The 10,604-nt window shown below is 40.6% G+C and overlaps 2 protein-coding genes across 2 annotated transcripts; both read left to right on the top strand.

Moving 5' to 3' along the window:
* Window positions 1–335: 335 nt before the first annotated feature.
* Window positions 336–1,872, top strand: LGT8 (glucosyl transferase family 8). The gene has a single exon (XM_088940930.1). It carries the CDS (start codon window positions 630–632, stop codon window positions 1,725–1,727), a length of 1,098 nt encoding a protein of 365 aa, XP_088797056.1. The 5' UTR covers window positions 336–629; the 3' UTR covers window positions 1,728–1,872.
* A 2,638-nt stretch (window positions 1,873–4,510) lies between these two features.
* Window positions 4,511–9,981, top strand: LOC148854053 (neurofilament heavy protein). Its single transcript, XM_088985316.1, has 9 exons — window positions 4,511–5,377; window positions 5,610–6,356; window positions 6,451–6,858; window positions 7,012–7,076; window positions 7,307–7,381; window positions 8,035–8,134; window positions 8,237–8,308; window positions 8,472–8,582; window positions 9,523–9,981. The coding sequence occupies exons 1-9, from the start codon at window positions 5,327–5,329 to the stop codon at window positions 9,580–9,582; spliced, it is 1,689 nt and encodes a 562-aa protein (XP_088841442.1). The 5' UTR covers window positions 4,511–5,326; the 3' UTR covers window positions 9,583–9,981.
* Window positions 9,982–10,604: the final 623 nt, after the last annotated feature.

The raw sequence follows: 10,604 nt of genomic DNA, 5'->3' as shown, positions 1-10,604 counted from the left end.
TCACATGGTATTGGGCCGATGAGCATAGGCCTTGTGCCGTCACTCAAGGATCCAGACTTCTCTCTCTCCCTCTCTGTTCCATGCCAGTCTGATTGCTGCAGCCGTCAAATATCATTCACAGCTGGCGGCATGAATGCCCAGCTGTTTGGTCATTAGGTAAACATTAATATTAATATTTATATCTAATTACTAAAATAACCTAAAAAACAAGTAAAATAAGATTTCACCCTTTTAAAATTTAAGCATTTTAACTTTAGCCCCCGAAATAGTTCTTGTTCAGCGGTTGAGACTTGAGAGTTTGAAACTTGAAAGGGAGCATAGCAGAATGTACCCGCGTCCTCTCCTCTGTATACCAAACCCCCGAATAGTAACATGGAAAACCGAAACCGCGTTTAGTTTATCAATTTATATAAACGATAAAGAAGAAAGAGGCCGCCGCGTCTGCGATTTCATTCTTCCTCCTTCTTGACCATTCCTCTCTAGATTCTAGACGTCTTTTTCTTTGATCCTTCCTCTTTCCCTTTCTTCTTTCGTTCTTTGTTGTAATGGCGTCGATATAAAAATCATCATCAACGGCATGAATAACTAATATAAACCGAAGCCACTTCTCCTTCTCCTCTGAAACGAAAATGCTCTCTTTACAATCAACTGTTCCCTTCACTCTCACATTATTCGTCCTTCTTCCCCTTCTTGTTCTCTTAGAGCCGTCTCATGCCATTCGATCGTTTCCTATCAAAGAAAACGGTGACAGAGGATGGTTGCCCGCATTCGCCGAAGCGCCGGGGTACCGAAACGGTGCTGAATGTCCAGTCTCCTCTTTCAAAGGTTGCATAACGTCATGCGATCCCTCCCATGTTCACATCGCCATGACTCTTGACTCGGAATACCTTCGAGGTTCCATATCTGCGGTTCACTCCGTTCTTAGGCATGCTTCTTGCCCTGATAATGTATTCTTCCACTTCATAGTCGCAGAGTCCGATCCAGCGAGTCCAAGATCCCTCGATCAAGTTGTCCGCTCTACTTTTCCTTCTCTGCATTTCAAGGTTTATCTATTCAAAGAAACCGTCGTCAAAAATCTCATCTCTTCTTCCATTCGCCAAGCCCTCGAGAACCCCTTAAACTATGCAAGAAACTATTTGGCTGAGATACTTGAGCCCTGCGTCGATCGTGTCATCTATCTCGACTCCGATCTCGTCGTCGTTGATGATATACAGAAGCTCTGGAACATCTCCCTCAGTGGGCTTCGAGTCATTGGTGCGCCCGAGTATTGTCACGCGAATTTTACCAGATATTTCACGGACGGATTTTGGTCTGATCATGCTATGTCGAGGATTTTCTTAGGGAGGAAGCCATGCTACTTTAATACGGGTGTGATGGTGATGGATCTGGTGAGATGGAGGCAGGGCAATTACAGGAAGAGAATAGAGGGCTGGATGGAATTACAGAAAGAGAGGAGGATCTACGAACTGGGTTCGCTTCCGCCATTCCTACTTGTTTTTGCCGGAGATGTTGAAGCTATCGATCACAGATGGAACCAACATGGTCTTGGTGGGGATAACGTACTGGGTAGCTGCAGGTCTTTGCATCCTGGTCCAGTGAGTTTGCTGCATTGGAGCGGCAAAGGGAAACCGTGGGAGAGACTGGATGCTGGTACCCCATGCCCACTTGATCATCTCTGGTCACCTTATGATCTATACAAACCTCAGCACCAACAACAAACACAATAGAAACAACGGCTGCGACATTTGCACAGATCGTTTTTAATCAGATTTTGAATTTTTTTCTTCTTTGATTCTTTTCTATCTTTATTCGTCCAAGGCGATTCTTTCACATGTGTATACCGAAGATAATAGAAGAGATTGGATTTTCAAATTTTCCCCCTTTTTGATTGTTTGATTTGTTATATCTCATGGCGGATCTCTTCTTCTTTATTCCTCGTTCTCTTTCTTTCAAAGAAGAAGTTTGTGTATGCGCTGTTTCATCTGGCAACGTTTATGGCACCCACGTGTGAAGAGGTGGCTTTGATTTCTCGTTCTCTTTTAAGGAAGAATTATCTCAGAAAGATTTATCAATCGATATGCAGTTCACATGTTTCATAGATTCTTCGGTTGTTTGTTCCTGATTTGGTTTTGATTCCGTCCGTTTCAGGTTTCGGCTGCCAAGAGTAGAGAGATGTAAAAGGGAATCTTGACCATTTTCTTCCGTTTTCTCGAAGCTTCTTTGGCCTTTTGGTTCGGGGTTGCTGCCTTCAGCATGTAAATCAAACACCTGTCCTATTTTTTTGGCACTCAAAAAGGAGGAACAAAGACTGCTCGAATGGGGCTTGCACTGATTGACTGGTTCCGGTTTCCTCAAGGAGACGTATTCGTTATTGCGTGAAGAAGTCAATTTCAACTCAACTTTTCAACTTTTCATTTTCCTCTGTGATTACCCAGCTCGGCCCAACCGGAGGGCTTTTACGTCAATAGACGTGGTAAGGGACAATATGTAGTTAATAGTTATGTACCATGCATACAGTGAGCTTTTTGATAAAAACTTGAAAAGGAACGCTCTTTTATGTCTTCTTGTGTGAAAGGTTGCTCGCATTTATAGTTATATAGAGGCTAGAGGCTAGTGAATTTGTGCACCGAGTTCAGTGAGACAACAGACAACGAGATTACGGGATAGTTTTGAGGGGTGACACATCTACCTAATAACTAACAACGTGACAATATATTCTTGGAAGATGGGCACATCAACCCATCAAGGTGTCCTATTCCTAAGGAGGCTAACTACAGACGAAAATTTCACCATCCAAGAAGGGGAAGAGAAAAGGAGCCAATTTGACAAACTCCAGGGATCAGAAAAACAGTTCGAATATAAATTTGATCGAATGGTTTGTCAGTCGCTTCTCATGGAAGGTCAAAAGAAGAATGGAGAGACAAAAGACCAAAAAGGGAAAGATGAAAAGGAAGCGAGGGACGGAACCGGACGAGGTCATAAAGACAATATTCCTAAACCTGGTTCTAATTCACCAAAGTTTTCTGGGTGGATCGATCAGTGTGGTTGGATAAAGTGTTTTTTTGGTAGATAAAAGTTTATATAGGGTGTTTGGTTTCGTGGGCGTTTATTCAGTGAATGTTGATTATTTCAGTATTTTTTTCGTGAGATATGATCTTCTCTTTATATAGGGCACTTCACTCGTGCCTCACATGTACATCATACCATGCATTGGGAACATCTCTCTTATTTATAAGTTATTATTCACCGGAGATGTTCCTAATGCATTGTGGATATGCATGTGAGGTGCCCCTATGTCACGGGGTTAATCAGCGAGGCCCCGTGTGGCGCTCGATGGGGTCGAGAAAGCCTACGAAAGCAAGCAACAACACACACCAGGCAACAAAAATACACACAAATTAGACAAAAGGTAACTTGTATTGCATTAGTCAATGGTAAGCACAAGCACACAGTATAGTGTCGAGGGGATCTCGTGCTTAACCTTTACACGCTCATGAACTCACTCGACTACCTACCTCCCCTCAAAGAGTACGTTAAGCTTTTGGGGGAGTGAAAGTAAGAAACATCAAAAGAATGAAAATTCATACTATGTATTTACAATAACGCCATTGACGGTCCCCCCTTACAAAATACATGCGTAGCCCACCCATGACACACATGCAGACACCTTGAAGGCACGCGGTTGGCATTCTGATGGCTCATGGTAGGTGCTTGATGGCGCGGCAAAGGAGTCACTCGTGACACCTGTGTGAGAAGTAGATCCCATTCCTTCGTGACACCTGTGTGAGAAGTAGATCCTATTCCTTCTTTCGTATGTATGGAGAATAATAAAAGTGGATTTTGGTTTTTGTGCATGTCAACAACTTAATAGCGCCTGATTGTCATAAACGATTGTAACTATTATATTTCTTGGTTTTACCAAATACAAACATCTAATGAAAAAACATAAACAGAATTTACAATATGTTCCAGCAACCATTAAGATGATCTATACCATTGACTTCAGAAAATGATCAAAGTTGGCCCTTTGAACTATCTCGAGTGAGACAGAACTAAAAGAAGACATAACAAATTTAATCAGATCCAGTTGAACCACATAACAAACACCAAAGTGGAAGGAGAGGAGTAGAGCTTGAAAGGGAGCAATAACGAAGTAGAAGTAAGGCAATTCAGATTTAGATGAGAAAGCCAGAAAGGGAAATCAGATTTGCTTGCTTGATAGGCTTTGGCCGACAATAACTAGATTTATTCTGAAATGGCACTTAAAAATTAATAAGATACTCAATTTGGTAAGACTAGAACCATATATACACAAAGACTATAGTTAAGCTGAGGTTGGTTTGTGGGCTTCCTAATGGAAGCCCAATTTATTCATTTTGTGGGTGGGGCTTGAAACTTGAAAGGCCAATGACAAGGATATGGACCCCAACTGTCAATACAAATGGGCCCTACCCTTTACATTAATTCAAGATGTGGGTGAAATGAATTTGTTAGGCCTATCAAATATCATAACCAACTCGGAACTCCAAAAATATGATCCTAACAATGTAGTTAATGAGATTTATATTCAGTGTTCACCCTTCTTCTGCACTGCACTGCAGTAGCAGTAGATTTGGAAGAGAGTACAAGGTAAAGCTGGCCGACAATGCTCGAACACAAGTGGGCTCGTGCCCTCCATACCTTTCAACACCCAAACCCATTTTGATGGATGGGCCCAGACGAGACGTGGAAGTAGTCGGGCTGGGGCCTGGTTGATTTTTGATTGAACGCTCTACGGTCACGTGTAAACTCGCTAAATATCAGGCAACCTTTTTAACCTTTCCATTTCTCTTCCATCAATGTGTACTTTCTCAACACTGTGTATGAAAGATAGTGCAGTAAAGAAAAGAAAATTGCAGAATGATCTCTGCGATACATTCTCAGTAGGTTGCTGAAAAGCATGAAGAAGATAATGGAATAGTTTTGGATAAGTTCTAGGGCTCTGGATACTTCTGAACAACCTGGCTTTACACAACAATAATTCTGGTGATGATGAGTGGGGTAATTGGGTTTGGAGTTATTCTTTAGAATAATCAGAAACAAACAAGGATCTAGTATCGGTAAAAAGCTTCTTCAAGTTTATCAAGGGGAGAACAAAAGGAAATAGATGGAGGCACATGTTCTCCGTTCTTCTTCACTTTCTTGGTTCTATCCTCCCTTTTTCTTCTCTTTTGTCTCCATTCTAATCTTCTTGTACTGATCACTGTTCGGTGTCACATGTTGGCTGCGAGGTTTTAATTATCCCTCTTTCAGGGACAGCTCTGAACTCGATCCTGATCTTCTAGAGATGAACTATATGGTCGAATCGACGATGGATGCTCTCGAAGGCGAAAATGGGGTAACCAACTGGAACTGTCTTCCCCAACCTACTTCTTTAATTTCGTTATAATTGTTGTTTCCATGTTCTGTGTTTTTGTTTGTCGATGAATGTTCGTTGATTTCCGGCTGTATGTATGTGTTTGCAAAATTCTCAAGTTCTACTCTTGCTTCTGCTTGGTCGTTTTTATGATGTATCCTGCCGTTTCTTGCTTCAACTTTAGTGGTTGTTTTGTTGCCTATGAAACCAACAGATGGAAAAACCAGCTTCTTCTAAGTCTGTTCTTGAGGTATCGGTCTCGTTTGGAAGATTTGAGAACGACTCTTTGTCTTGGGAGAGATGGTCGTCTTTCTCGCCAAACAAGTACCTGGAAGAAGTTGAGAAGTGTTCCACCCCCGGATCGGTTGCTCAGAAGAAGGCTTATTTTGAAGCCCATTACAAGAAGATTGCTGCTCGAAGGGCTCAACTGCTTGAAGAGGAGAAGCAAATGGAAGCTGATAAACTGAGGTTACATGAAGCAAGTAACGGAGATCTAGTTGGGAATGTCCATGGGCATAATGCTGAGTTCGATCCATCGAACTTTGAGAGAACTACTGAAGCCACTGAGCTGGAGAGCAACTCAACCAGTGTTTCCTGTATCACCAATATTGAGGAGCCAAACGAGAATAATACGGTCTCTGGAGAATGCCAAGAGCCAAGTGATGAGGGAGCTATTATGGATGAGCCAAACAAGGTTGCTAGGGTTCCAGAGTCGAACAAGTATGCTACCGTTGAGGTAGCGTGCCAAATTTCATTGGTTGAGGGAATGGAAGAACTGGAAACCTCAGAGAGCCCGAAATCGAACAAACGGGAGATGGTTGATTTAGTTAAAGAAGACAATCGTTCTCCAGAATTTCAGTCCCCAATGGAAGTGCCACAACAGCCGGGTAATGAGAAAAGTAACATTCAAGATAAAAAGGTTGAGGATGCTAAATTGAAGCCGCCGAAGGAATCTCTTAAGGTGAAGTACCAAAATTCTTTTGTAATTGGTCTTTTGCAGAAACCATTGCTGTAGACATCAGTTGCTGAACATCGTTTCAAATGGAATTCTTCAGGGAACTCCTGTCATCAAACATAAGAATTTGGTAAGAGAAAGGAAAAAACCAGCAACACCAATACAGATATCACCACAAATTTCTACCCCTAGGGTGTCTAAGTCTGCATCAGCTACCACTGTGACATCTGCTTCTCGGACTTCTGCAAGGAAGGCAAGCCGTTCGTCTTTACCAAAGAAACAGAATCCTTCAACGGTGGAAAGCAAGAATTCAACTCCCACACTGCACCTGTCTCTTAGTCTGGAACCCACAAATTCTGATTCTGCTACTCATGCCACAACGAGAAGATCTTTCATAATGGAAAAAATGGGAGATAAGGAAATTGTTAAAAAAGCATTTAAGACATTTCAGAACAGTTTAAGCCAACAAAGAACTTCCAGCGAAACAAGACCTTTGGGCCCCCAGCAGGTTTATGATTTGGTCATTTTACCTTTTATTGACTGCCATGCCAACACTTGAACCAAGTCTTTCTACTTGTTATCTTTATCGATGGCAGCATGTAGGTTGCTGAGTGGTTCTTCAGTTTTACGTGTCTCTGTTCTCACCATTTGGCTTTTGCAGGTCTTGGTCAAGGGAACAGAACGAAATATGTCTGCTTCAATGAATCTGCGAAAGGAGAAGCAAAGGTAATGTTCACAAAACGAGTAAACAACTCTGCTTACTTAGATAAATACCTGCATTCATGCATGCAATGTATCTGCTTTGAAATGTGTATTCTTTTCTAGTTTTTGTTAACTTTCTGCAAGAAGATAGTTACAGTAATGGATACATGTCAGTTGCTGTCTCTTTTCATTCATCCAACTTCTATAAACCTCAGAATGATCTAATTTCTAAATCTTTATCCTACTAAGTACAGTACCAGGAAGGGAGTGGAAAAGGGCAGATATCAAACAGAGCAAGTGGGTCCAAGACAGAACTTTGCTTCAGCAGGGTAAGATTTGTTAATTGGGTTGAATGATAATCGGAATTACTCTAGAATTTGTTTTGAAAATTTGATACACATGCTTATGAGTCATGCAAATATAAAAGCCCATTTGGACATTGTTATTGATTTATTTTTTATTGGCAAACAATGGACCTAGATCAAATTACACTGGTTTGACAACTGTTTCTTTTGGACTAATGGTTATGTCATTGGAAGGATTGGTAAAAGCTAGGTGAACGCTTGTTCTAGTCCATCCAATAGATCCAATAGTATCCAATAGGACGAATGGGCTGCAAACCGTTATTTGCATGTGTATAATGTGTATACTGGTTTGACAACTGTTTCTCTGCAACTAACACATAGGTTGTTTGGCAGCTTAGTAAAAGGTAGGTGAGCACTTGCTTGGACTTGGGAAATTCTTGGAATGCAGTCCAATCAATAGTGGGCAAAATGAGGATTGGGCTGCAAACCAATTTGTGCATGTGTATTATATATACCGGACACATCCTTTAATAGAAAAAGAGCTTTAATTCCTGAACAAAACCCATAGTTCTTATTGTTTCATCAATAAAGAAAATGTGTGTTTTTTTTTTTTTTTGTGAATATTTGGTTGGTATTTATATTGAAAGCTCAATGCTGAATCGGTTGCTTTATGGCAGGGCTCTCAGAGCAGCTGGTGTTAGTCAGACAAGTGCTAAGTCTGTCCCATCTTCTTCTTTTGGATTGAGAAGTGATGAGAGAGCAGAGAAACAAAAAGAGGTATTCATGAACCTAATTCTCTTTTCTACATATTATATTTATTTTCAAGCCTAAATGATCAGGATATTTTGTGATGAATCAAATTTTTACACTTTATTTCAGTTCTCTAAGAAACTAGAGGAGAAGTCTAATGCTAAGGAAGTGGAAACTATGCCCCTGGGGTCAAAGACAAAGGTACCCCTTCAGATAACAAATACCTCTAGTTGGAGCACAAGTTAGACCACAGTTTTGATGGGCATAAGACCCACCTGAAAGGCTAAGGAGAATACAGATAAATCATTTCGTACAGGATATCAACATTCCAAGAGCGTCTGATACATTGTAATGTATTATGCAGGTGAAGAAAGAAGCAGAGATTAAAAAGCTGAGACAGAGTCTTAATTTCAAAGCTACACCAATGCCCGATTTTTATCGGACACGGGGGATGTCAAAAACTCGTATAGATAAGGTATTCTGTGGCCTCTATATCATTTGTCATTATAATTCATGAATATCTTTCATCAAGTTAAACTGTCTACTTCAAGTTGCTCGAGTAAATTCTCATTTTGTATCCCTTCAAAAGTGCCTATCTCACCAATGTTCCAATTGCTTTAATGATTCCTCCTCAAAAGGGAAGTTACTTGATGAACAAGGAAATGACACACACATGGATCATGCTTCACGAGACCTTTCTCTTCTTTTTTATTACCAGTTTGGACAATTTCTGATCCATGTAATAACCTTTATCTTTATTTTTCATTCATCAATTCTAGGCTTTGTATGGACTATTCTGAAACCAAGGTTGGTTCTGGTCGTTATTACAGTTAGTGGTGGGGCAGAGTAGCCAAGAATATACCCTTCTTTGTGTTGGGTGGGGGGTTGATAAGCTGAAGTTGAGCAAAGGCCTGAGAAGAACCTTGGGTATTAACAGCCATGATACTTCTCTGCAAGTGTTATGTTTTTTTTTTTACCATATTCATTATCTTCACTAGGTGCATCATTTTAGTGGGCCAGCATGTCGAATGGGTTTTGCCTAACATGGTGGGCCCTCACGTGTTACAGCTTTTGCAATAACTGTTATCTTGGTATACTCATTCTGCCCACCAAGCATTCATCTTGAAATTTCTGGTTGACACCCAAATCCAAATATAATGAACTCCTAAGCCTGACAATCGGTAGGCAAATTGGAATGAATTTGCAATTTTAACTGATAAAGTTGGTGCAAATCCTATATTCATTCTCTGTCTAGCTGTCTCATCTATGGAAACTAAAATTGGAAGGAAAATCCTTACATAATACACGTATTACTTACACTCAGATATTTGAATTTCTAGTGATATTTACACTCAGATATGTACTTGTTCCTTCTTCTGTTGACAATATTTATGATGCATTTTATAATTTCACAGGGAAGTCAAAATCATAGGATTCGTCATGGACCCGAGTCCACAGGTGATACAATTTCATGATAATCTGCTAGACTGCTGTCGAGGAACCAGAAGAAAATATGCTATTGTATCAAATGTAGATCAGTTCGTCTTGAAATAGGCACTGAGATAAGTAACCGTCCCAGCTTGTTGCTTTTTCTCTCCTTTATAATGAAAAGTCTGGCCTACATTGTAATGTTCTTGCTTTATAAGCAGCCAGCAGCCATTGATGAGAGTAACAGCCTAGTAGGCTGGATAATATGTATAGTGTCAATAGGCAGTTCACATGATTGATCTTTTTCTGTTGTGGTGGATTCTAGTAATAGTTGAAAGAGAGCTCAGCCAGGTGTGTGTACTATAGCTAGAGAATCTAGTGGAGCCCAAAACGGAAAGGCTTGTATTCGCACAAGGTTTTCAAGTTTCCCGAAATCTTTTTATGCATGGAAGCTGTAAACGTGGATCAATCTACCATTAATGGTTATGTTACATAACCACCCTACCCTCTCATAAAGTTCCAAAGCCCATTAAACCAAACCAACTCAAGTATAACCAGCGTGTGGACCATTCCGGTTAAATCTTGATCCAAAGGTGGTGGTTCAATCCGGACCAGAACCTCGATGCGTTTATGGTTGATGTGAATTAAGGACAAAATTTAGGCCCCGTTTGGTTTGCAGGAAGAGGGGTCTGGAATTGGAAATTGAATGGGCTATTTTGATTCCAAATGTTTAGTTGGGTAGAATCAGAATCCCATTTCCATTTTTTATGGAATGGCATTCCCCATTTGAAGGAATGGTCATTTCCATTTCATTTGAAGAAATGAAATTTCATTTCTTCTTATTTCAGTTTTCATTTTCATTCCTGTCTGAACCAAACAAGTTATGGGAATAGGTTATTCTGATTTCAATTCCGACTGCGAACCAAACAGCCCCTTATCTTTCCGCATATTACACGTCCAGTCCATGACCTACTTCTAGCACCGAGTTGAGGATTGAAACGAGCCCTGTCTAGTACTGTTTTCACCAGGTGGCAAGTTCAAGCCAAATTCTCTTGCCGCAAGTCCATAT

This window comes from Nelumbo lutea, chromosome 4, assembly GCF_056320005.1.
Source record: "Nelumbo lutea isolate HS-2025 chromosome 4, American lotus-T2T, whole genome shotgun sequence".
NCBI classification, from domain to species: domain Eukaryota; kingdom Viridiplantae; phylum Streptophyta; class Magnoliopsida; order Proteales; family Nelumbonaceae; genus Nelumbo; species Nelumbo lutea.
This window is presented reverse-complemented; position numbering and strand designations above follow the sequence as displayed.

What these genes read in the sequence shown, in the direction of transcription:
- LGT8 (XM_088940930.1), top strand. Translation starts at nt 630, where the DNA reads ATGCTCTCTTTACAATCAACTGTTCCCTTCACTCTCACATTATTCGTC.
- LOC148854053 (XM_088985316.1), top strand. Translation starts at nt 5,327, where the DNA reads ATGAACTATATGGTCGAATCGACGATGGATGCTCTCGAAGGCGAAAAT. An exon ending in CGCCGAAGGAATCTCTTAAG is followed by an intron (nt 6,357 to 6,450) that starts GTGAAGTACCAA and finishes GGAATTCTTCAG; the next exon opens with GGAACTCCTGTCATCAAACA. An exon ending in CAGAACTTTGCTTCAGCAGG is followed by an intron (nt 7,382 to 8,034) that starts GTAAGATTTGTT and finishes GCTTTATGGCAG; the next exon opens with GGCTCTCAGAGCAGCTGGTG.